Below are 27,794 nucleotides of genomic sequence, written 5' to 3' on the forward strand. Positions count from 1 at the left end.
TTTATTTATTTGTATGTATTAGTGTAGGATTAATACGTGTAGGTATAACACGGTGCTCATTAAAGGAATGCGGAGTAAACGCACTTGACTGAACGAATGCGCTAGCTCACAAAATCCGTTCGGAAAGTATTTCCATTGCATTTGTGCACAATACTTATCTTACAGGATACATTTTTATTCACCCTTATCAAACGGATTTCTTTTGTTTGTTTGTTTGTTCGCATAAATTAACCGAATGTAATCTGTTTCCATCACTTTTTTTCTTCATAAGCATTAGTTTTACTTTTAGCACATAGAAAGTTAGCTGGGTGGATTTGTACTATAACAATGTGTTGTACACAAAGTTTACAGAGTTAGCACAGACTGTGCGTTTACTCACGGCAAACAAGGTGACGGAACCCAACCCCCAACTGTATCTAAATACCTTTCCAACAGCAAAAGTGTGTAGTGCGAAACAAACTGGGCGTTTAAAACACAAGGTGTGGCTTATTTATACTGCCAAAGGGACTTTCTTCAATCGCCAGTCGCTGTGCGCATACAGACAGTGAAGGTGCATATTTTACCTGCTGTTTCCTGTGTTGGTTAATTTTCATCGACTTTTTTCACCTATATCGCATCTGAACTGGTACTGTTTAAGAAAAGCCTGTTGACTTGTATGGGGAGGTCAAAATGAGTAGATATGGCTCCGAAACCATGCTCAATTCAATGGGAAGAAGAAGCAATTCCAGGCCCGATATAAACACCAGCTCTTTCTCCCAAAGGAGCGAGGGACCCAGAGGCAATGGCCATCAGCAGGAATATCACACTGAATATACAGTGGGAAGGGAGAGCTTCAAGGGTGGAGGTCAACAAGTCATCGGAGGGTCTGTATTTTTTAACATACTTTGTAAACGAAGAAGTCTTCTTCGACAGTAACTAGTAATAAAAATGTAGCTAACATATCAGCAATGAAAAAAAAAAACACTTTCAGTCATGAATATTTAATTAGGTTAACCTTGTACTGATCACTTGTTGCGCACGTACTTTTTTTAAAACACTGAAATGGCTTATTTTGTGTTTTCTTATTTTTAGTACAAATTCTACTGTCAGTAGTTTGATATCAGGACTCAAATGACTATTGTATTGACCTAAAGTTTGGAGAAAGGAAAAATGGGTAGTTAAATATTTACTTTTTACACTTAAATGAGTGAATCGCAAGTCTTTCACAATGCGATTATTACAAACAGTATTTTGTTGTATTTACAAACATAATAATAATAATGTTATTGCATGTATTTAAATAATTTTTTTTATGTTCTAATCAGGAAGTGAAATCTGAAGCCAGTTTTTGTACTAGTTGATCGTACTGTACAAAATGGGCGTTTGGTTTATTTTGTCATCAACTTTAATTATTAAATTACATTAAAAACGAATAAAGAATGTACGCAATTTGTTACATGCTCTCCATTTAATTATTTTTTTTGTTTAGAGGTATGATGTAAAGTTTCTTTCTAGTTCAAGTAACATAAAATGCACAAATAAATCACTAAGAAACATTGTAGGTTACAGCAAGGCTATTCTTTTAATATCTAATTTGTGAAATTTGTTAAAATAAAACAATTCGCTATTTAGTTTGATTATAGCCTATAAAAACCCAAAGTGACCACAGGCTTGTTTGTACTCTAATCTGCAAAAACACATTTAAGTGTATGTATGTCCTATTAAAAATTGTAGCAGTAAAAAGTAAACACATGTTCAATACAAAATAATTGTTAGTGTTTGTGAGATAATTGCATTGTTTTAAGGCAGCTTATTATGTGCTGATTTGTGTTATTATAATACTCTGCAGAATATGAAGTTATTGCCTATATATATATATATATATATATATATATATATATATATATAAAACACCTGTTTTGGGGACGTGTATTTAGAGATGTGTTGTCTGTTAAAAAAGAAAAACTGTTCGAACATTACACCAATATTTAGACATTGACCTGTAAAGCTTTTCTTGTAAAATTTGGTATTGTGTACATTAGTTAACATTGAGAAACCATTATTTTAAAGATGGAACAAATTGTGTACTTTTTTTCAAGGACATGTTTTATTTTTCAAGACAGCCCTTTGCATTGTAACAGTTTCATATATATATATATATATATATATATATATATATATATATATATATATATATATATATATATATTTCAATAGTTTTAATTGATTGAACACATGTTAAAAAAGACAAACCAATAAAAAAAATGACAAAAACATTTTAAAATGTCAAATAAAAAAAAAGGTAAATTCTGTGAATAGAGTACACAGCATTTATACATTCAATTGATCATATTTTGGCAAAATATTTTTTAGGTATGTAATCATTTTACAAATGGATAAAGCTGTATACAATATGTGCAGGTAATTTAGTATGTCCTAGTTATTTATTTTTGGTTATTCATTTGTACCTGTTCTACGCCTTTCCCCCATATCATTCAAATATCAAGAAAACTATTTGTGTAAAGAAAAGCTCACATTATGCTACTGCATGTCTTGTTTACTTTCTCCAGCCAAGGAGATTACTTTGTGCGCCAGAACAAAATTCAAGAGTTGATGAGACTATGCAGTGAAAGCCTGAACAAAGCAGAGTTTTTAATACAATCGGTAAGTGCATTGCTCCCTCTAAAAAATTAATGGTCAACAGCTTGTTCGGTGTGCGCCCTTTTCCTGAAATATGTCATGTTTTATTTAAAGACATTTATAAATCATGTTGTCATGAGCCAACCACAGCATACTATGCACAAGATGACTTATGCCCCTTTCACACTGGCACTCCTACCTGGGTTCTGCCTACCCGGGTCACAATCCTGCGTAGTGTAAAACCACGTACCTGGGTTAACCCGGGTCCTAGTGATCCACCTCAGTGTGTGGGTCGACACGCTTTGACCCGGGTTGAGTGAGACAAAATGCATGACGGCCGTTTGTGTGCCAATGCAATAACAAACAGCTACACCTGCGTGAAGGTTTCACTTCTGCAAGGAACATTTCTGTTTATTCTATTTAGCCATATTTTTTTTGATTTAGACAGAGCATGAGCCATATTGCAGCAGGGATAAAGAAACATTTGCTCTGATCAACATTTGGGCCGACGGTTCAATCCAGAGAAGCTTGGATGGAAGCGTCTGTAACAAGCTGCTTCTGGGGCATTGATACGTGCATTGTATACTTGTGTCTGTCAGCCAGGTTAACCCTGCTTTATCAAAGGCAGTGTGAAATCGCGTAGCCGACCTGCATGACCCTGGGTCCTGACCCAGGTAGAACATGCCAGTATGAAAGGGGCTTTAGTGATGTGTGCATGTTCATTGTCAAAACACTATACAAATTCACACAAGTTCTCAAATTTTAATATAATCAATTTTATTTTTTTAACTGTTGAAACTTAGTTAGTTCATCATGTACAGTAAATCCAAGATGCACCTCCTCTTAAGTAATGAGCTGTTTGTTGCGCATTAAACATCTTTTGTAATGGTTTAAAAAAAAAACAAAGTTTCAGATATCTTTTAAGTTGGGTTAAAACTGATTAATACAATCCTTTTATATTTTTTTCTGTTTAAATCTAAAAATACATGTGTCCACCCATCTAGTAGAAATAGGTTTATCAGTTTTTGCCGACAGTACTCTGTACTAGTTTCTTTGCGGTGCTCATATTATTTTCTGGGAAATTTGTACTTATTCTTTTTCATTTCTAACTTCCAAATGTTTGCATTTTAGGATAAGAGGTATACTGATGCTGGACAGCCTCCAAAGTACAGTAGGGAAACAGAGAACTGCATTGAAATGGCAAATGATCTCACTGGACGAATTGACATGAGTATGAGAGACCTGTCACAAATGGGTCAGCCTGCAGACGCACTGCAGATTGGGTAAACAATAGTCTTTTTATAAATCCTGAAAACCTTCAATGCTGTTTACACTTTCAACCTTTGACATTTATTTAACTAAATGACTCAGCTACAGTACCATACTAAACATTATTGTACAAAAGGACTATTGAGAGTGCACGCTTACAAAAAAGTATTCTACTTGGAAATCGAAAGGATTTCTTGCATAAATTAATTTTCGGTGTTTCTGATCAAAATTTTAACTTATAGAATCATAGAAATTTTGAAGTCAGATGTTACCCAAATGGCATACAATTTATGATCTGGTTCAGCAGTGGAAATATTTGTAGGGGGTTATTACATTTTGTTATGTTATGTCCAAAATAATTTTAAACAATATGGTGGTTGCTTTCTCATCACTTATTTATTTTATTTTAACTTTTACTCAGCTCTTTTGTTCTATGCTATGAAAAACAATCTATAGTGCTATTCCCCTCCACCTTCAAATAGAGCAGGGACAAGATAAACATGAGGGATCCACCATCACATTTTAGTTTTCTACATAAAAATACTATTGATATTTTGAAATTGTGAGAATTCTTCACAGCAATAAAAGATTATATAAGAAATAATCTTTAAAACACATTACAATGTATGTCTTCCTATAATATTCACATTTTTATAATTATTAATAAATAAATAAAAACAAACAAAAAGCCCACAGTTATAATCAGCTACATTTTACTATGTTGTACCATTGTTTGTTTTATTTGAGTTGGTTTATTTGGCCAGTTTTTTGGGTTTTTTTAAACTGAATACTGTGTCTGAAAGCATGGACAAATGCACCAAACAAACTCAAATTTGTGTAAGTGCAATGTGAAAGCAAGATGGTGGTGGTTTGTGTGTATTTTTACCATGAACATTGCATATACCTGTATGTTTATTTAAAACTACCTGTAATACCAAACCTTTACACAACAGTGATCTGAAAGAGTTCTTAAAGACCACTGACTCAGTAAATCCATTCATTATTTCAAAACTGATTTTAAGTATTTAATGAAAGTGATGACTTTTCAGTGGTTTATGTCTATTATATTTAATTTAACTCATTGATCAATTGGCAAAACCTTAAGTACGTGCTTCAATTCTATAATAATAAAAAAGAACATGGTGGATGTACAGGGTGGTGATGCAGTTACTTTACCACGTCACCCTGTTACTGTGGGAAAAGCATTCACCGCGCAACAATAAAGCTGGAGGAACCAAAGAATGAACAGGAAGATTTATAGGGCTGCTCTGTACAATAGGGCATAGAGAACAGCAAAAGCCTGTTACTTTTACAGCCTAAAATGGCCACTATTTGTCACAAAGAAGGTCTTGACAAAACTTAAAAAAGAACTGCAGAATGCATCATTTTCTCATGTACAAATCTTCATGGATGACATTTTAATTGCAGTAAGAAGTAGTTTTTCAGAGCAGCAGTTTAAAGAGACCAAATCTGAAATAGACTGCCGTGTAGATTGGACGGCGTCTTACGATTACATTGATGTCTAATTAGCAACAACAACTACGACACTATTATATTTATTATTACTAGTATTCTAATACATGGTTAACAGTTTTCCTTTAAACTTTATTGTCTTTATTATCTCATTATACACCGTTATGGTGCAAGACCTGTGCATGATAAGCTTGCCCTTGTATAATAAGGTTGATAATAAAATTGCAAATACATTTTTTACAAAACAAAGTCTATGAATGCAGCAAACCACCGTCAATACCAAAACAAACAACAATGACCTGCAGACATTTGTGGAAGAGCAGAATAGTGCAAGTAAATTTATAGTATATGTTTAGTAAGAAATTACCTGAGCAACATGCCCTCTGTGAATTTTCTAGTCTGATTCTTATGTAGTTTTCACATGCACCCCACCTCCCACCCAAAAAAGTTTTAACAAAATACAAATACTAAGTTTAAAATTCATTTGTGTTATTCTCAACACTTATTCTTCAACTGTTTAAAATAAACACTGCTAGTAAAATCATTTCTGCCTTTTTTGTAGCCATGTATTATAGCAAATATACACCAAAGCTAATGCTCTTATGATTTATGTCACCAGAAACCCTTGATAGAATTAAAGCCTTATTATGCATTGTTGGGTGTGCATTTTTCCTTATTGTATTAATAATAAACTTTCAATGTTTCTTTTTAAAATACATTACTGTAATACTGTGTAATATTCAAAACGGCTTCAAAGCTATGTGTGCACTGTAGTCCTTCATACCCACTTTCAATATGCATACTGTATTATTTATAGCATTTTGATACTATAGTGCTGTAAACATTATTTTATTTACAGATCTCAAGAATAACAGTAGAGTATGAGTCACAGAAATTCACGTTTGAATTCCTGTACTTTTTTAAACACATTTTATAACGGCATGTTCTGAATACGTGCAGAATATGCATTTTATGTCAGTTTTCAAAGTCGTTCTCTACCATTCCCCATGTTCACAAATGCTCAAACTGTCCAAAAAAGTCCTATGCCTTATGTTCTATTCATGGGATGACATTTGTACACAGATGTACTTTTGACACTGTACTTGATTGATTTAATATATATATATATATATATATATATATATATATATATATATATATATATTTTAGCTCAAAGAGCCAGCTGCCCAACGTTTCGATATGTTGTACATATCTTTCTCAAGGGAGCCTGTGTTTGAATCCAAACATTGGAGGTATTTATAGGTTTTTATATATTTATAACTGCCCACCAAGGCCTCCTGAAAGGACAAGGTGAAATGTTTTTTTTTCTTTCTGTTTTTCAGGTATATTCAGTTAAAAGAACAATTACGTAACGTACACTATGCCTTCAATGGTATCCGAAAAACTCATACAATTCAAAGAAAGAGTACTGGATCATGGGCTGACTCTAATGCAAGCTTCCAAGATGCTATGGCCTGGGTAGCACAACAGAAGGTAAATATTTGTTTCGGTTATGGGTTCAAGGTTTTAATTTTTTTTGTATACTATCAATTAAAAGCATACACATATTTGGAAAGTAATTAATATGGGTTGGTGGGTTACAGCAAACCAAATGAACTTAACCTCTAGTGATCTGCTTTTGCACAACACTGATAGCGGTAATATGAAAATGATGTATTTATGTCCGTACTAAGAAACATTTTATATTGATGATAAACATGGTTGGTTTAAATTTGTAGTGACCCAAGGTATGATGCAACTGCATATTGATCCCTGTTAAGAAAACATTACTCTTGCATAAGACTGTGGTAAAACCGAGGGAAGCTTGCCAAGCTGTAATTATAGGTGTGTCCCTACATTTGTACACCATTAAGTTGCAGGGTGTAAATCTTCTTTTTACTGTTAAGTGTAAAACATTTTTTTTTTTTTTTCTTCAAAATGTCATGCTGCCATTAAAGAATTCTTGATGTAAAAAAAATAATAAATAAAATAAAAAGCATACTGATGTAGCTTTTGTGATGGCTTTCTAATTAAACTATTCCAAAAGGTAGGCCTTAAGTATTTTTTATACTGCTGTAACAACAAATTAATTAACAATTTTGTTCCACAGCGCTTAATAGAAACTTCACCATTTGGGGATGACTCCTCAGCTATCGAACAACAAATTTACACCCATAAGAAATTCCATAATACACTTGAACGGGCTCCCGAAATACAAAGGGCCAGAGCAGATGTGGTACGTTTCAATAAATAGTGTCAGTCACATCAAAAAGTTCATACTTAAACATTGTGTCTTTTTATAATAATAATCTGGTCTTTGCCTCCCTATTTTTTTCTTCAGATGGGCAACAAAGCTGCTTTGAATACTCTGGAGCTAGAATTCGACTCTGTGATAGTAAGAGAAGGATTCCTTTTTTATATACAGTTTGACTTAGTTACATTTTCTCTATACATTCATTGACCTTTTCTCTGTTCTTGACAAGTACATCTTGAAGTGATCTATCCTATCCACTTCTGTGGTAGGGGGGAAGGGAAGAAATGTGTTGATAGTGTATACAGTGAGCAACAATTATAGCTTTTTATACAATGTGTTCACAAAGAAGGTGGCGTGTTTTCTGTTTAATGTAAGTGGTCATAACCGTCTTTTTAAAATTAGCCACATGTTACAGAATATTAAAAATGTGTTTTGACAATCCTATTACAAAACCATAGTTATGCCTAGCTAGGTTACACTTGTTGCATTTTTACATTTATCTATGGAAAAGGGTATGATGAAACTGGGTACCAGAATGTGAGGGTATATGGACAAATACATTTCTACCCTCCAGAGGGAAGTTCTTGGGTGTAATTGCAGAGGTGCACAGACCTTCATTCTCCAGTGCTAAATCACAGCTAACCGAAACTTATTCATGGTGCATTTCTTCCTTTTTCTCAGAAAATGTCCAATGAGAGAAATGATCAGCTTAGGCAACTGCAGAATATCATTGAGGAAATATCTAAAGAGATCATGTGGGTGAATGAGCGAGAAGAGGAGGAGCTGGTTTATGACTGGAGCAACAAGAACACTGCTATTGCCAAGAAGCAGGAGGATTACTCGGTAAGCAAACCCTTTGAATGCTGTGTGCAGTTCCAAGGCTGGCATTCTCCTAGGTTGCAGGACCAAAAAGGAAAAAAAAAAAAAGATGATTTCTGTAAAGCGTGGATATATATCTACCCAAGAATCAATTAGTTACATTTCCATTTATGTTGCTCAGTATCTGTATGTAAAAATGATATTCTTCATTAAATTGATGATTTTGTTACAAGGCCTTTTTAACACAACAACCTACAGTATCACCATTGCACTTCCCATTCCTCATGTCGGCACCAAAACATTTTAGTCACAGACTATATTTGCAGGATTATGTAAATAAACCAATCAGTATTTTCTGATCACCTGTAACACTGGCAAGTTTTTAGTTTCTGATGCTAGAGACCAGATGCTGCAAATGTGGTACACCAAGCACCGGTCATGAGACCAGCCCCTGTAAAGGAATACATTTGCCTAGATTTCCATTGTAATTAGATTTGATTTCTGTTTTCCAGAAACTGATGAGCTTGTTAGAGGAGAAGGAAAAACAGCTGAACAAACTCAAACAAAAAGTTGATCTCATGCTCAGAAATAACCACCCTGCTTCTGACAAGATTGAGGTGAGTCGAGGGAACAACCAACATATATAGTGTCTGTATCTTAAGGTTATTAAGCCACATGTCCTACCTTATTGTACTTAATGGAAATGTACTTTTCAGATTACGTTTTCTTAATGAGGTGCAAATTATCTATAAATCATTAATAAATACTGTGCATTTTCATTTATTCATAACCACTGGAACATACATTTCTCTTATAATCATTACCTGCTATTCTGTTTTTACTTAAGGTTTCCCCCCAAGGCTTTAACTGTCAATATCTGCACTGGTGCAGTTTTCTCAAACTGAACGAGGGATAGCTGTATTGGCAGAGTGATTGCATTAAGGATTTTTAAATTTGGCACATGTTGACCAGGGACAGTGAGATTAATTCAGATTATTTGTTGTTTCCTAAGGCATACATGGACACCCTGCAGACACAGTGGAGTTGGATTCTTCAGATCACAAAGTGCATTGATGTTCACCTAAAGGAAAATTCTGCCTACTTCCAGGTAAATCTCTCAGTGTCTTTGCATTGTGTACAAACAAATTGGGTTCTACTGTAATGATCTAAATGCTGCTGCCCTAATACTCGGAAACCTCTATCGCAAACATCTTTCACCATATATTTATTCTATTAAGTAATGCTATTAAGGGGTCCCATAAATCAACTGTGGGAAAACACCAAAGGGATTAATGGAAACTTAAAGGGCAGCAGTATTAAGATCTGTTTAGATAATAGAAATACCCCTTTCACTGTTTTTTGAGCTAATGACTGAATCACTGAGGAGTCACTAAAAGTTGATTTGAAAAGTACATTGAATGATATAATTACATTTGAAGCACGAACCTTGCATATAACTCCATTTCATACGTTAACTCTTTTTTTTTACCTTTGTTTCATTGCATTTTTTAGTTTTTTGACGAAGCTCAGGCAACTGAAAGTCACCTCAAGAAACAACAGGAAACTATTAGGAAGCAGTTCCAGTGTGACAAGAACATGTCTCTGCCTCACATACTGGATTTAATTAAGGAGCTGGAGGTATTGCTTTTATTACACCAAAAACAAACACTGTTTTTTATTGACGGGGAAGATTACAAAAAGAAAAGATTACTACTACTAATTTATTTTTTTTTTTTAAATGGGGGGGTGGGGGGTGGGTTGAGTAAGCATAGACATTTATTGATGTTTAGGTGTTGAACAGCCCCCTTGTGGTTAAAACTTGTCATCTCTTGAGATTTGCAACCTCATTTTGTACTTCTCTCTTTTCTTGTATTAAAAGAATGCAGTATTGTTACATATGGTTTACCGTAAAACTTAAATTAAACGCCTCTGGCATTTATTTACAATGCTTGCCAGCAGACCCGGTGCGTATTGGAGACCGGCGATTATATTAGATCACTAGCTTCACATGCTTCATGTGGCTATTGAGAAGCTAATACACAACATTATAGCAACATTGTAACTCAATTTAAACATTCCAGCAACTTTGTTAAAAGGTTGTGTGGCAGTGGAAACTAAGAACCAGTTTTGTAAAGCGAAAGTATTATTACGGTCTTTTTATATGCAGTGGTTAACAAGGATACAGTATGCAAAACGCTGTAAAATGAACAAGTAGAAGTATGAATTTTATTTAAAAACAGAATTAGACCTACTAATTATTATTATTATTATTATTATTATTATTATTATTATTATTATTATTATTATTATTAACAGTTAAATCAACTAAGACCACCCTGTAGATATCAGAACACAGGCGTGTAGGCTATGCTTACAGCATAATAATAATAATACTAATAATAATAATACAAACTTCTAAAATGTTTTTAAAAATGAATAATATAAGAGAATATCATTATCAAAAATAATGTATTGTTTAATCTCAAACTTGTACACTGTTAATACAACAAATACACCAAGAGGTTTGTATCTGGCCTACTTTCAGCACACAAATTATCAAAACTTTTAGTAATGTAATAACTGTAGCAAACAAATATTACATGTAGGCCTACCTTAAATTATGTTTTCTATTATTATTATTTATTAATCCTGAGAGTCACTTTCATCGCATTCACTTATTAGCAGTTCATTACGCTCAAGCTCCTCCTCAGCTTCAATGGCAATGACAGAGACCCGGCGTTTATTTACAATATTTGCCAGCAGACCTGGCACGTATTTCAGACAGGCGATTATTTTAAGTTTTACGGTAAATATATTTAACTGTCTAGGAGTGTTATAACTATGTATAAACCTAACTTGAACAAAACAGCTTTACAAGCTTATAAATTCTTATCAGTATCCTACCCTTGTGGGTGAGAGAAGGTTCAAGCAAGTCTTGGTTATTTTGTGCAGCTGTTAAGACGCAGTTCTGGTATTAGCCATTTCCCTACCAGTGTACAGTGTTAAGCATGTTTGAGGTGGGAAGGAAGGTTGTTCCTTTAACAGCTAAACAAACAATTCAGCAATGTTTGCTATCAGATAAAGTAGGCACAAAATGCACAGAAGCTGAAATGTGAAAGAATGTTGCAAACATACATCAACGATGTATAGTTTAGTGCAAAATTAACATAATGGTGAGTCACTGTAGATTTAATCCATTGAATTTCATGATATTACATTTATGTGTTCACAAATGTTTCTATAATGAACTGGAATATATAAACCAGGGAGAAATAAATACGTGGCCAAAGGCGCTTCTAAGTGGTCCCTTTCCTACGTCTTAACCTGCAGAAAGAGAAAGAAAATATGTTGGAATACAGAAGGCAGGTCCGCAATCTGGTGAGCAAGTCCAAGAACATTGTGCAGCTGAGGCCTCGTAACCCAGACTACAAAAGCAGCAGCCCTGTCATTCTGAAGGCCCTATGTGACTTCAAACAGGACCAGGTTAGTAAAAGACGCGAAGTGCAAATGTCATAGGTTATATACCATAGTTTAAGGATTGTATGTATGGTCCAGGACAGCTTTTTGGTATTTCTTAGAAACTGAGACCTCTTGTGATAGATGCATGCTTTTCTTTTTACAGTTGTTTCACTGGGGAAAAAACTGTAGATTCTCCCAACTTTACAGCAGAATTGGATTTGGGATGTATCTCTATTTTGGATAAGAGGGTAATTTGGATAAAAAGGGTAGATTGTATTGTTCTTGTTTGTTCGACTTTATGGCATTTAACTGTAACAAACACCTTATATTAGTGCTGGGACGAACGTGGAGTTTTCATGTTCGGATATTCGTTTGTATATTCGATTTCAAAACATTATCAAAGCCATTACATGTAACATTGTATTAAAGTTGAAAAATATCCCAGAAGCAAAAAAGGCCTTATTTTACCCTTATGAATTAACTACAAAACAAAGAAAGCGATACAGTAGTTAAATCTTGTGTGTATTTCAAGTAAAAACAAAGTAGATAAAGCATTTTGTTTTAAATAATCCCTGCCATTGTTGTGTCTTCGCAATAAACAAAGTGGCCATAGACACATTTTCATAAAGTAATATGCATAATATATTTACTCAGTTTTATTTCTCTTTTTTGCATTTCACTTAACTAGGATTGCCTCATGAAAGAAAATAAAAACGTTGATTACTATATGAATAATTTCTTTTGCAAGTATAACCTGTATCATATTGCAGACAGAAACAGACCCCGATGGACTTGTTTCTTAAATATATTATACATTGTAGCATCGGTAAGAATCCAAGTGTACAACTTTTATCTTCCAAAATAGGTAGCTCTTTTATTTAGCAAATAGTGCGTAGGGCTGATTTTAGCGTACCAGGAGAACACCCCCTCACTGCTCCATGCCTGCCCATGGGACACCGTCGGGACACGCCCCAGACTCACAGCAGCAGCAATGACAATGGCAAGCAGGTGACAAGCAAGGAAAAGCGAGCAGCGGCTCCAGCAGAGTAAATCCCACCACCGGCCTCCACGACAATATATAGAAAATCTCACACAGATAAAATAATTTCTGACGGACACAGGCATTTTTTTTTTTGCTTTCGAATACATATCAAAAAAATGTTCATTCGGATATTTGTACCAGCACTACCTTGTATACAATATAACCTGTTCAGTATCCCTCTTTTCTCGCTGCCAGAAAACAATCCGAAAAGGCGATGAAGGAATCTTGGTAGATAATTCACAGCGCAGCAAGTGGCAGGTGACTGGTCCTGGGGGACTGGAGATGATGGTTCCTTCAGTTTGTCTCATCGTCCCTCCCCCCAATCCACTGTGTACTAGCATCGCTACCAAGTAAGTTAACTGCTGGACTTGGAACAGTTCACATTAATCTGCATCTTTGTACCACGCAATCGGCCATTCCATTTCCGATTGAATAATTAGAACATTTTAAGATAAATATTTTTTTAAAAATTCCCATCTCCTGGTGTTATACTTTGTTTTAGTTTCTACTTGGTTTATAAAGACCAGAATAATTTGGTATACAATTTGAAATATAAAGCTTGTTTTGCAGTTAAGTCTTAAGTGAAAATATACATACTTGCTTGATTTTATAAAATACAGAAAGACATTATAAAGTTTAATTTGCAAGCATGATTTTTTTATATACTTTGGTAAGCATACATTTTTTTATATACTGTGGTAAGCATGATTTTTTTTATATACTGTGATAAGCACAATTTTTTTAAATATACCTTGGTAGGCAGATTTCAGATTGTTCTGCAGACATCTGTCAGCTATAGTGTAAAGGGCTTATCAATCAATCAATCAGTCAATCAATCAATCTTTATTTTATATAGCACCTTTCATAGTGGACCACCATCACAAAGTGCTTTACAAGATACAGTAAAAAAACAAAGCATAATACATTAAATTCAGTGAAAAACAAAGCATAATGCATTAAATACAAGGCTAGGATGTGAAAATTCTAAAACATTGTGGGTGCGTATGTGATACAGAATCGTAAGAAGATACAGTGAAAGAAGAGAAGTAGCAGAGACATAACAGTATGTGATGTCATATAGAATCATGAGAATAAGATAGAGAAAAATCAGCAGTAGCAAAGACACAACAGCTAATAACAGATATCAGGCTTAAAGAGCATGGAAAGCAAGAGAGAGCAAGTGGGTCTTGAGAGCTGATTTAAAGCTTACTACGGTGGGAGCATCACGCACTAAAGCTGGGAGAGAGTTCCAGAGTCTGAACCATGAAGCTAAATGAGCGTTCTCCAAGTGTGGTGCACTAACAAGCAGGCCAGAGTCAAAGGACCTCAGCTTCCGGGCAGGGACATTAGAAAGTTTAAATTAAACATTTTAAGATAAATATTTTTTTTTAAATTCCCATCTCCTGGTGTTACACTTTGTTTTAGTTTCTACTTGGTTTATAAAGACCAGAATAATTTGGTATACAATTTGAAATATAAAGCTTGTTTTGCAGTTAAGTCTTAAGTGAAAATATACATACTTGCCAGTAAAAACCCAACTGTATAAATGGGTAATTGTATGTAAGATAATGCGATATCTGTATAATGTGAAATAATGTATAATGTGATATCTTGTAACAACTGTAAGTCGCCCTGGATAAGGGTGTCTGCTAAGAAATAAATAATAATAATAATAATAATAATAATAATAAATAATAATAATAATAAATACATTATAAATACACTCTTGAAATTACTTGGTGATACCAGTCAGACTAAGAGCTTTTTTTATCCCTCCCCACTCCATAGGATTGATCAGTACCATGAAGCCATTATGTCAATTTGTAACCAACTGTATATCAACATGAAGAGTCTTATATCCTGGAAATACTGTATGATGGACATTGAGAAAATCCGCTCCTTGACAATCACTACGGTAAGAGTTGAGCAGGCTTAGCAGGCAAAATTATAAGCCAAGAGAAGCCATAGTTGATGAAAATGTTCAGAATACATATGTATTGTGAAAAGAAAACAGTCTGTAAAAAAACAAATCTGCTTCTCTACTACTAATGAAAGTCTTTTTTTTAAATTATAGACTGCACTGTTGTCATTATTACAGTAAATGTTCTTAAATCTTTCATAATTAGAACTATGAATATCATAAAATGTGAAAAAAAGTTGTCCAATTGATCGCCCTGTGTTTTTAAATTCAGCTCCAGACAATGCGTGCTGAAGATTATCGTCTGATTATCAAGAACCTGGAGAAGCACTACCAAGAATTTCTGAGGGACAGCCGGGGCTCAGAGATGTTTGGTGAAGAAGATAAAAAGCAGATACAGGATAGTTGCAGTGGTGCAACAGAATACTACGAAAAATTGATTATACAACTTCCCACCACCAGTAAGCAAAGATTTTAGTTTCTGATTTTTATAGTGCCGCCATGAAAGATGTCTGTGGGTGGCTATTTTGTAAAACAAATTGTAAATAACGTGAATTACTAAACAAAAGACAGAAGTTTAATGTATTACTTATTACTTATTTTACTTCTTATTAAAAAGGGTAAAAAAATAACAAACCAGGAAAGAAAAAAATGCAGGACCAGAGATTAATTTAGCTTATGTTCATTCATTTATCATTTTGTTCTTTAGGGGAAAAAATAAAAACAAAACCACCAAATATTGCACGTCGCAAAAACCTTCTGCAGATATTTTTAGAAAGGGATTTTTTATTTTCTTTTTAAAATATTTTGCATTGAAGCCATCTTGTTTCTTGCTGAAAAAATGACAGATTCAAGCCATGCTATAAAATGTCTTAAATGTATTTGGTTGCAATCACAGAACCTGGTACAAATGTAGACAACAAAAATCCAGTGACCAGTCATAGCCAGATCAGTCCGAGCCTTCTGTCGGACTTGCAGAAGCTTCGTGTGCGTCTGGAATATAGCGAGTCTGGAATGACCCAGCACATTCACATCCCACTGAGCGAAGACACAGTGAGGGACTGTTACAACAGGATAACCACTCTGGAGGTATGGCATTTCACTTCACATTGTGACAACTACAAATTTCACTCCTTACGTTTTTAGAACCTTTATCTTGTAATAGAGTAAAGCAGAGCTCAAGGCTTTGTTAAGAAAGAAAGATGATGTTATTATTTAATTATTTTTTAAATGTAAAATGTATGTTGAAGATACCATGAGTAAACAGTATTTACGTGGTGTGTTTCCAATGTTCGGATCTGTAAAATCTTTTAATAGGAGCCAACGTTGTTTTTCTTTTTATGATTACGTTTTTTCTGGTAAGATGTCTTCAGGAATAAAACTGCCTTTTCCCAATTCATTTAAGCACTCTCATGTCTTTTAAAACAGGGCATACAAGGAGAATTAGACAAAATCCGAGATGATTTCATGAGAATAAGGGAGAGCAATTTAAAACAACTTTCTCAGATTAAGGATCCTGACACCATAAACTTTCTGAATGGAGAGGTTGCTTTCATAAACAGAAAACTGTCAAACCTAGATTCTTTTTCTGGATCCTATTTGGAAAGGTAAGGATGCAGTGTTTTCCAGTAAGCCGACACCCAAAGACATGCAGGACCACTTAATGAAAGTGTAAAGCAAGAATGACACAGGATGGAATTAATGTGCACCAATGTAATGCTAGATGTTGCAAGGGATGCATAGATTGTTTTTAATATTATTATTTATTTCTTAGCAGACGCCAATTGTTACAAGATATCGCATTATTTTTACCTACAATTACCCATTTATAAAGTAAAGTACCTTGCTCAAGGGTACAGCAGCAATGTCCCCTACCTGGGATTTAACTCACAACCCTCTGGTCAAGAGTCCCGAGCCCTAGCCCTAACCACTACAAGATTTGAACTTAAGAAAATGATTGCAAGGATTATACGCATTTTGTGCAAAGTATGTTAGTGGCGACAATATTTTGCATTGGTATTGTAATAAATGGGTACTTTAACACCAAATTAATATAATTAGTTTATTGAAGTTGTTGCACATTTATTGTATGGAATTATCTTAAATGTAGTGTTTTTTTTATGTAAATGAAATAAAAGAATAAATGCAATACTGAATGGATGTATAGGAGAAAATGCATTACTTGCACCTTAGTAACAATTTTATTCTGTCTGTTATAGACTAAAGGCACTTCGGGCTCTATTTCAAAGTATGGCACAAGCTGAAGATACTATCAAAATGTATGAGGCCAGGCTCACAGAAGAGGAAACCATTTCTCTGGACGTCTCTAAAGTAGAGGCCTACAGGGAGACATTAAAGGTAACCCAAGCACTGTATCTTGAGAATTCACTATCAAAAGCATTAACCATATGAATAGGTGTAGTGTACCAGTTTGTACAATCATTGTAAAAATTTATCATTTTGTATAAAAATCGACTCATGCATCATTTAAAAAAAAAAAAAAAAAAGGAAGTGTTTTAAACTTATATATTTGAATTTTACCAGCAAATGAGAGCAGATGTGGATCAGAAAAGAGACCTCATGAAGTCCATGGAAGATGAGCTACAGAAGGCTGTGTACCACAATGGTCAGATTGATGAATCTTTTCACAAGTGTGATATCGACCTTTCTAAGTACAGAGAGAAAGCGGGCCAGATGTCAGATCGCTGGCGTAGGATCCAGACACAGATTGACAACAGGTGGGTTTTAAAACATCTTCTTTAATTAATCAGTCAGTCATTTCAGATGTCATTATTGAGCTCCCAATGAAATGTTGCCGATAATGTCTGCCGTGCATTTTCGTTGTTTAAAATACTTTGTATTAATAATTATATTATCTTCGAATTAGCTGTCTGTATTTAACTGATTTCAGTTCTAGATTAGTGTCAATCAATCAATCTTTATTTGATATAGCACCCTTCACAATAAATTGTCTCAAGGCGCTTCACAAGTACAACATAACAGTAATTATTGACACTATACAAGCAATAGCAAACATTAAAACAATTAATACACAAACTAATTAAAATGCAATACAATACAGAGTAAAAACATGACTTAATATTAAGATGTGAACAATAGATTATAAAAGCTTGTGTTCAGTCGTGTTTTAAAAACTGCAACAGATGGTGCCTCCCATAAGGGAACAGGCAGCCAATTCCATAATTCAGGAGCCCTAAAACCAAATACTCCACCACCTGTGTTCTTTTTTAGTATAATCCTAACAACACAAGGCTTTTGATTTCCTCATTCCAAAAAAAAAACAAAAAAACATATTTTACTTGTGATTATTTTACAGTATTGACTAGTGGACAAAACCACCACCACAGCATTCAATACAGTTGACTCTATGAAAACCAATATGATTGCCTACTTTGAGTTACCCGAACCAGGTTGTTGAATGAATCTCTTTTTTCAGATATGTGGACTTGGAGAGCCAGATGAGACAACTTAAACAATACAGAGGAATAAGCGGGACGCTCAGTAAGTGGATTGATGATACCCGTCGTCGGCAGGATACCCTGGAGGCCACTAGATTTGATGAGCCAAAGGTCATCGTGGAACGAATTAATGAACAGAAGGTATGTTTGGTTTTACAGCAGCTTAAGAAGATGGGGAAGTGAGATTCTATGTGCACTTTATATCAGAGATTTTAAGAGCACGTCAAACATTTTGATGATTGGCTAACTTGGTCTTACGCACTGCTTATATCCTAAGGAAATTGTTACAGGTTAATTAATATCAACCTCAAAAGCTTTCCTTTTTCAGGCAGTCTTCTATACTTTTCTTGTAATCTTTTGACAATTACAGTATTTATACCTTTTGTTTATAACGGACAGGCTCTGCTCACCGAAATTAAAAGCAAGAGAGGCACAGTTGAAGACGTTCAGAAGAATGCAGAGTTAAGTGCAAGCGCAATAAAGGTAAGAGTTTTTTTTTTTTTTTTTTTAATTTTCAACCGTGTTAGAATGTTATGTTTGCTTTAAGCTTTTATGAACCCCTCAAAATATACCTTTTGCTGATTTTATTTTGCAGCATAATTTCATTTATTTCTCACTTGTGAATTATGATATCTGTTACTGGCTTCAAAGCAAAATTGTTCCATTTACATACACAGGATTATGAGCTCCAGTTAGCATCATACAGTGCAGGCTTGGACACACTGCTGAATATACCTATTAAGAAGACAATGCTGCGGTCGCCCTCAACTGTCATATTACAAGAGGTATTGTGTTAAATATTATATTGAAATATTTACACATTCTATCAGTTTGACAAGCTGTTATGAAACAGAACAGTGGACCCATGGAAATGATACACTGGATTTGTATTCTGTATCATTTAGGTGTTTCCCCCCCACCCCCAAGCACAGTTTTAAACTGTCTATATAAACTGTTAAATTAGCTTGTTTTGTTTTCAGTCTGCAGATCTGCAAGCACGTTATATTGAACTCCTCACAAGGTCCAGTGACTACTATAAGTTCCTGGGTGAAATGCTTAAAAGCACAGAAGAGCTCAAGGTAAGTACACAAATAATAACAAAATAGAAATATATATTTCTAAATTTAAAATACAAATTTAACTGTTACATCATAGCAAATTAATGATGCATTGCAGATATAGTTTTCATTTGTATTATTATAAACTTAGGACACCATGGTGAGACTATCATTATAGCAAACACATTTCTTTACTTTATTCTGCTTCCTGAACTTCAGAAACAATAAGCATTCATAAACATGTTTACCACCACTGCAGGTAGTACCTGTTTAGTTCACAATGAGGCAAGCATACTTCATGGGGGGAGAAGCATTTATCATGTTTTAGTATAAAATTGAGCATTGTGGGACCATGCAGCTTTCAATAGGGTTTATGTAGCTTTTATTTTCACTATTTTGTTGGCTGTGCAATCCTCTACATACAGCTGCTATTGGGGGATGTACTTCAGATCTGTCTTCCCATGCAATACGATGGCTACAAAATAGTAATATTCAACAATCGTGTAGTGTTATGTGCAATAATTACAATATAATATGCTAATAATTATGTTAAAACCCCATTATAAGAAGGTTTACATCGAAAACCTATTAACCCTGGACTGCTACAGTAATTGTACTTTCCTTATTTCCATTTGTTTCTGTAGATACACCACCCACATGAAAAACTGCTAAATATGTATTTATTTATTTCATCCTCTAAACACTGAATCACTGTCTGACTGAAATGTGCAAAATACACATTTAATAAACCCTATTCTAACAGTTGGGTATAGAAATGCCCTACCCCAATCCACAGTCTTGTGTAATACAAACATGTTTCCTTCTAGGTGTGTTTCACCACACCTTAGCATTGCAGGGTTAAAAGGAAAGTGATTTTACCCATATGTTTAAGCACATCCCTAACAGCCTTCATGACTAGAAATCATTTGATAAAAGCCTCTTTGGTTTAACCCTTAACTGCTGTGTGTCCTCATGCAAAGGTATACACCCATTTGTTCATTTTGCTTTTATTGCAGTCTCATAATGCTCTGCACCTTCATTGTTTTATGTAATGCCTGTGCATTGCCTTGGCTTGAAAGGCCCACCACAGTAATTGTGTTGCTTTTGTACCTCATTTCACCCCAGCAGTTATGGGTTAAAAATGTTAATTTATATGTGAAGTTGCATAACTATTTGACAGGAAATTTCCATTTTTAATTGTTCAGATGAGGAACACCAAAATTGACCTTTTGGAGGAGGAGCTGAGGCTTGCCAAAGATGCGAATCTTGACAACTCCAACAAGAATATGTTTCTGGATCAAAACCTATCTAAATATCAGTCAGAGTGCAACGAGTACAGGGAAAAGCTGCTGTCCCTGGAGATTATCAAAAAAAAATATGAACTGGAGAGCGGCTCTGCCAAGCAGAAACTGGACAGCACTTACAACCAGATGAAGGAGCTGAATGAAAAGATAACAAGGCTCACTTTAGAGATTGATGAGGAAAGGAGAAAGAGAAAACTCTCTGAAGATAGGTATTCGCAACACCAGGAAGACTATGATCTCACCGTAAAGAAAATGAAAAAGGAGCTGGATGATTTGAATTGGCAAAAGATAGACATCGAGAAGACCGTGAAGGACAGAGAGCGAGAGATCGAAAGGCTGAAAAACCAACTTCAGGACGAGGCAGCACGGAAGAGGGAATTTGAAATTGAGATGTCAAAGGTAAGAAACCAACATAATCAAGAAATTAGTAATCTTAGGAAATCCTACGAGTCAGAGACCCATGTTACAAAGACAACCATTCAACAAATAACCATGCAAAAAAATGAGGAATCGAGAGATTTTAAGCTGCAGCTTGAAAGAGCTCTAGCAGAAAAGAGGGACCTTGCAGAAGAAGTACAGAGATTAAAAAACTCAATCTCAGAAATAGAGCTGCGCTGGAGGAAAACTGAAGAGGCTGTTAATCAGCAAAAAGCAACTTGTTCAGATGAATCTAGAAAGAGAAAGGAGCTAGAGATGGAGATACATACAATTACCAAACTTCGGTCTGAAGAAAGCATGAGATATAAAGAATCTTTGCAAGATGCCTCAAAGGCTGTTCAAGATAAAGCCAAGGACATCGAGCGGCTCGAACGGTTGTTAGAAGAGGAATCAAGAAAGAGGAAAGAGTTAATTGTAGAGATACAGACAATTAACAAAAAGCAGTCTGATGAAAGCTCAAGGTATAAGGAGTCCATGCAAGATACCTCAAAGGCAATTCAAGACAAGGTCAGAGAGATTGAGACACTGAAAAAGTTGTTAGAAGAGGAATCAAGAAAGAGGAAAGCCATAGAGTGTGAAAATGATAAACTGAAACAATCTCAAATTGATCTGCAGAAAAACAACACATATTACACTGAAACAGTTCAAAAACTAAAGATCTCAGAGCAAGAGCTGAATGTTATTAGGGTTAATCTGGACAAGGTATCCAGAGAGAAAAACAGAGCTGAGCAAGATGCTGCTCAGTTTCAAAACAGCTTAAAAGAAATCAAATTTATAAAAGAAAAACTAGAGGATGAGCTTGCTGTGCATAAAAAAGCTGCTTTGGAAGAGAGCTCCAAGCGAAAAAGGTTAGAAGAAGATCTAGAGCAAATGAGATCTGCATGCAAAGAACATACCAATACAATCAATCAGCTCAGACTGAAGATTGAAGAAGTCTCCATTGTAAAGCAAAGGAGTGAGCAAAACCTAAAGGGTCAACAGGAGTCCTTGGATAAGACCCTGAAGGAAAAGCAACGCACCACTGATGAACTTAACCTCCTGACAGCTGAACTGAAAGCCTTGCAGCGCAAGCTTCTCCTGGAGCAGGAGAATGTAAAAGAAGCCAATCAGAGAAATGAGCAATTGTACAGAACAATAGAAGAAAAGAGTAAGATTGTGAACGACAACAAATCTGAAATAGACAGGCTGCAGTCCCTCACTCAGAACCTCACCAAAAAGCGTTTGAGGTTAGAAGAGGAGCTAAGGAACCTGAGACAAGAATTGGATGACATGAAAATGAATAAAGATAACTCTGATAGTGATAAAACTGCTCTGATTTCTGAGCTACAGCTTCAGCTGCAGACGAGCAGCAAAAGGACACTTGAGCTCCAGGGGCTCGTTAATGAATTGTCAAAGGAAAGGGAGAAGTTCAGACTGGAAATTGAAAAATTTCAGAAACAAATTATGGAGGTATACCATTTTAATATATATATATATATATATATATATATATATATATATATATATAATGTATGTGTTGTACCAATGAAAGCAAAGCACATATGATTTAAATAACTTTTTTCAATAACACACTTTTAATTTTGCATGCTTGTTCTTTGCTATAGCTTTTCTGTTTTTTGCGTGCATGTTCTTTGCTTACATCAACAATAATTGAGGGCTTCGTATATATTGAATTCTAAACTATATTACACATTGTGGATAAGCGCTGACTCATTGACAAACAAAGGGTTAATTCAAAATTTCACTTTTGGTCATTCCATGTGAAATCAACACTGGGTAATACCATCATTATTTCAGTATTTCACAAAGTCTGCTGGAAACAAGTCATCTGTGTTGGCTGCAAAAAAAAGTAAGCAGACAAAATAGTTTAAAAAAAAACAAACAACCTTGAATGATAAATTCAGCAACATTTTCAAGTTTTGTAAACCTTTAAAACTTGTTGACACATTCAGTGAAAGGACAGTGTAATTCCCATAGCCTATTTTGCTGTCTCTAGTCCCAAAATATTAAACACAGGAGAAACGTTAACTGCAAACCTGAAATGACAGAACCAAAGCTTTTGTGTTTCTGTAGAAATTTAATTGTACAGTATGAGGAATTCACCAATCAGTGTGCTTTGTTTTCTCTAGGGACCCACTGGACAAACCCAATTTTATTCAAAAGCAATTGCACCCTGGTATAATAATTTCACATTGAATTACCCTTTTTAGAGATAGCTATAACTTGTGTTCATTTTACCTATTTCTTCTCTCTCTGCAAGTCTTTATTTTCTTGGCAAAAACACTTTTTTTATAAACTTTTAGATTAGTTTTCTGTGCTTCACAAACCTTTTATTCTCATGCCGTTCTAAATGTATTCAATGGTGGTAGTTCCTTCTGTTTGTTCCATATTACATCTGTAACTGATTCAGTGGGAAGGTGTGGTTTGGGTTTCTCTTATATTACCGTCCGTTAATTTTACCCTTTTTACCTCATACCAATGAGAGTTCATACTGTCATTGTCTTTTGTCATCTGTATTCCAAGACAATGTTACCACAATAACTTGAGTACTTTTTCACATTTTCTTTTAATTTTTATAAATAATAATAATAATAATAATTTGGTATAAAGTCACATCCAACCAACATCCAGAACCTTGTATAAAAGCAATTTAATTGCAAGTTTCAACTGAACGGCCATCTTTTTTTTATTTCATCTGGATTAATGCAAGTGCATAACTTCATCGTACACTTGCAGTAATCTAGCTTTGTTAACTTACTAACTAAAAAAAATGAACACAGATTTTGGCCCCAAACCTATAAAGCTCATAAACAGGTTCTGACTTAACTGTATTATTGTTTTCTTTTTTTTCCCAGTCATCCAACATGATCCACGAAAGTCAAACCCACTACAATGAAATTATGCAAGAAAAAGAAATGCTTTTGGTGAAGATAAAAATGCTAGATCAGGATAAGACAAGACTGCAAAAATATGAAGATGAACTCAGTCGAGTCAAAGCAACACTTGATTCTGAATCCCGCCTGAAGCTGCGTCTGCAAGATGAACACAAGCAGCTTCAGAATGACTTCAGTTACTGGAAGAATCAATGTGAAATGAAAGAGGAACTTGTTAGAAAATATAATCTAGAGAAAGATAAGAATGAGAGGGATAGGTACTCCATGAAAAGTGAAATTGATAGGCTCCTAGCAGAGCTAAAAGCTATTGACGAAAGATACAAGCGTAGGCTTGAAGATGCAGAGAGAGAAAAGTCAGATTTACAATCCCAGCGCATAAAAATGGAAAAGGAAATCAGTACTCTTCGCCAAAGCCCAGTTACTTGTATCTGCCAAACAGATTCTTCAAAACTTGTGTTCGATGGCATTCGCAGGAAGATTACAGCTAAACAGCTGTATGATTGCAAGATTATTGATAAAGCTACATTGGACCAGTTAATTAAAGGCCAGAAGACAGTAGAAGAAGTCACATTAGACATTCAACCAAGTCTAAAAGGTACAGGTGTGATAGCTGGCATTTTTCTTACACCTAAAGAAAAGTTGTCATTCACTGATGCCAAGAACAAGAAAGTTATTCAACCAGAAAGTGCAGTGATGCTTCTGGAAGCACAGGCTGCCACTGGCCATATCATTGACCCAAAAGTAAATGAGAAACTTACCGTTGAGGCTGCATACGCAAGAGGTCTTGTAGATAGGGAAGATAAAGATAAACTTCTTACAGCCGAGTCAGCCGCTACTGGGTTTAATGATCCACACACAGGCAAGCTGATTTCAGTTGGACAAGCAAAGAAAAAAGAGATGATAAGTAGAAACACTGCGATTCGTTTGTTGGAAGCACAGGTTGCAGCAGGTGGTGTTATTGACCCAGTCAGCAGTGTCTTTCTACCAAAAGATGTTGCACTTGATCGTGGGTTAATAGATGGCGATCTCTACAGAGCCCTCACTGATCCACAAGTTGATACAAAGAGTTATATCGATCCAGCTACCAAGAAAAATATCAGTTACCCTCGTTTGAAAGAAAAGTGTAGAGTTGAACTTCATACAGGTTTACTTTTGCTGCCAGCACTGAAGAAAACAATTTCATTTATTGGGCTAAGAGAACCTGTTAGTTTAGATGAACTAGTAGATTCAGGAATTGTAAATAAAGATGTTGCTAATGCTCTGGAAGCAGGTACAATTACAGAAGAGGAAGTTAACGAACAGGCTAGACCATACTTGCAAGGCTCAAGTTCCATTGCAGGCATTTATGATGAAATAAATGGCAGAACACTTGGCATCTACAAAGCAATGCAAGAAGGTCTTCTTAGACCCGGAACAACCCTTGAACTTTTGGAAGCCCAAGCAGCAACAGGTTTTATGGTTGACCCAGTTAATAATACATTGATGACAGTGGAAAAAGCTTCTAACAGTGGGTTGATTGGTAGGGAGTTCAAGGATAAACTCTTGTCTGCTGAGAAGGCTGTCACCGGGTACAAAGATCCATTAACAGGGGATATCATTTCCTTGTTTCAAGCCATGAAGATGGGATTAATTGAAAAGGGCCATGGCATTCGTCTGTTAGAAGCTCAGATTGCAACCGGTGGAATCATTGATCCAAAAGCTAGTCATCGCTTAAAAGTAAATATTGCATACAAACGTGGTTATTTCGATGAAGAGATGAATGAAATCTTGTCTGACCCAAATGATGACACCAAAGGTTTCTTTGATCCAGACACTCAGGAGAATCTGACCTACTTGCAGCTAAAGGAAAGATGCATAATTGACAAGGTAACAGGACTCTGCCTCCTGCCATTGAACAAGAAGAAGCAGATAACAACAACCCAGAAGAATACACTTCGTAAGCGCAGGGTGGTTATCGTCGATCCGGATACACAAAAAGAAATGACTGTTCGTGAAGCGTATCACAAGGATCTGATTGATTATGAAACTTTCTTGGAGCTCTCTGGTCAAGAATGCGAGTGGGAAGAAATAACAATCACAGCATCTGATGGTACATCCAGAGTAGTCCTTGTGGACAGAAAAACGGGCATTCAGCATGACATTCAGGATTCATTAGATAAGGGTATCATTGACAAAAAATCAATGGAGAAGTATCGATCTGGGAGTCTTACTCTCACTCAGTTTGCAGGTATGATCAGCAGCAAGTACAATAGGGAGACCACTGTAAGTTCCAGTAGCGATGAGCTTGTAAGCCGGAGCACATCAGTGACATCAGCAACATCACCAAGTGCCTCACAGAAACGTACCTCCAGTATGTCGTTTACCTTTTCCAGTCCTTTAGAACAGGTAGAGGAGCTCAGCCCTATTGCCGCTATATTTGATACGGAAACATTAGAAAAAATAACTATCTCTGAAGGTATTAGACGAGCAATTGTTGATTCCATCACTGGGCAGCGTCTGTTAGAAGCTCAGGCCTGTACTGGAGGCATTATCAATCCTGCAAATGGTAAAAAGCTTTCACTGCAAGAGGCAGAGCGCCAGGCTATTATAGACCAAGATATGGCCCAAAGATTGAAGCCTGCTGAGAAAGCATATCTCGGTTTTGAAGACGTCAAAAATAAGAAAAAAATGTCAGTAGGTGACGCGATAAAAGAGAAGTGGTTGCCATATGAATCTGGTCAGCGCTTCCTTGAATTCCAGTATCTCACAGGAGGCCTTATTGAACCTGATACGCCTGGAAGGAGATCTATGCAAGAAGTCATCAGAAAAGGCATGGTGGATGGGAGAACTGCAGTAAAACTTCAAGATACCAGCAGTTACCCAAGAAACCTGACATGTCCAAAAACCAAGCTGAAGATCTCCTACAAGGATGCCATGGACCGTTCAATGGTGGAAGAGACGACTGGTTTGAGAATGCTGGAAGCTTCATCTATGTCTTCCAAAGGCATCAGTAGTCCCTACAATGTTTCATCAGCACCTGGATCCCGCTCAGGCTCCCGTGCCGGGTCACGCACTGGCTCAAGAAGTGGGTCCAGACGAGGAAGTGTTGATCTCTCTTCATCCTATTCTGTCTCATCTTATAGCAGCGACTATACTGGCAATTAGCATTCTTTCATTTAACTGCATTTAGTGTTAAAGCATGTTTGAATTTTAGAAACAGATTACTTGTAGGCATACTGCATTTTTTTCTTTGTGTTATTCAAAATTGAAAACAATACAATAAATTGAGATCCTGCTTTTGGTGTAACGGGAATCGTATTTTTAAAGTAATAGAAAGTGCAAATAATCCAAATTGTGTATGCGTAGGTAGGTTACAGATAATCAGCATAACATTTAGTCAAAATGGGAATGGGATTTCATATTTTACTGCAACATTTACATAATGTGGTATCAATGTATTAATACTTGCATGGAAATAAAACATTCTTAATAAATATTTCTGTCTGTTTTCTTTCTCAAATACTGCAAAACCTTGCTATACAAGGAACCAACAAGCAGTGACCTTAATAGGGCAGTTGCCTACTATTTGAGGGAACATAACTTGTAATTTGCTGTGCTGACCTAGCAGGAACTGCGAGAGAGAAATAAGAATCCTTAATTTTTAAAATGTATTCAAATACATATTTCACGGATTGAAACTCAAGACTGCTCCTGTCCCCAGTCTTGGGTTTGAGAACTGCCCTCTAGGTACTTTTTTTAATTGGTTATCTATGGTGCTCCTGTTTTCTA

At 35.5% G+C, this 27,794-nt stretch overlaps 1 protein-coding gene across 2 annotated transcripts; it reads left to right on the forward strand.

Moving 5' to 3' along the window:
• Positions 1-510: 510 nt before the first annotated feature.
• On the forward strand, positions 511-27,499 carry LOC117394390 (desmoplakin-like). 2 transcript variants are annotated; one of them, XM_033992612.3, is made up of 24 exons: positions 511-863; positions 2,550-2,643; positions 3,751-3,902; positions 6,705-6,855; positions 7,472-7,597; positions 7,703-7,756; positions 8,297-8,458; positions 8,947-9,051; positions 9,447-9,542; positions 9,947-10,072; positions 11,765-11,917; positions 13,131-13,285; positions 14,724-14,850; positions 15,128-15,314; positions 15,752-15,942; positions 16,282-16,460; positions 17,073-17,211; positions 17,398-17,591; positions 18,311-18,473; positions 18,732-18,815; positions 19,010-19,117; positions 19,313-19,411; positions 20,596-22,581; positions 23,988-27,499. In XM_033992612.3, the coding sequence occupies exons 1-24, from the start codon at positions 670-672 to the stop codon at positions 27,168-27,170; spliced, it is 8,208 nt and encodes a 2,735-aa protein (XP_033848503.3). In that variant the 5' UTR covers positions 511-669; the 3' UTR covers positions 27,171-27,499. The 2 variants fall into 2 exon arrangements, with proteins under 2 accessions (XP_033848503.3, XP_033848504.3); XM_033992613.3 differs by having other exon boundaries at positions 512-863; positions 20,596-21,093.
• Positions 27,500-27,794: the final 295 nt, after the last annotated feature.

Source organism: Acipenser ruthenus, chromosome 3 (assembly GCF_902713425.1).
Source record: "Acipenser ruthenus chromosome 3, fAciRut3.2 maternal haplotype, whole genome shotgun sequence".
In the NCBI taxonomy this organism is placed as follows: domain Eukaryota; kingdom Metazoa; phylum Chordata; class Actinopteri; order Acipenseriformes; family Acipenseridae; genus Acipenser; species Acipenser ruthenus.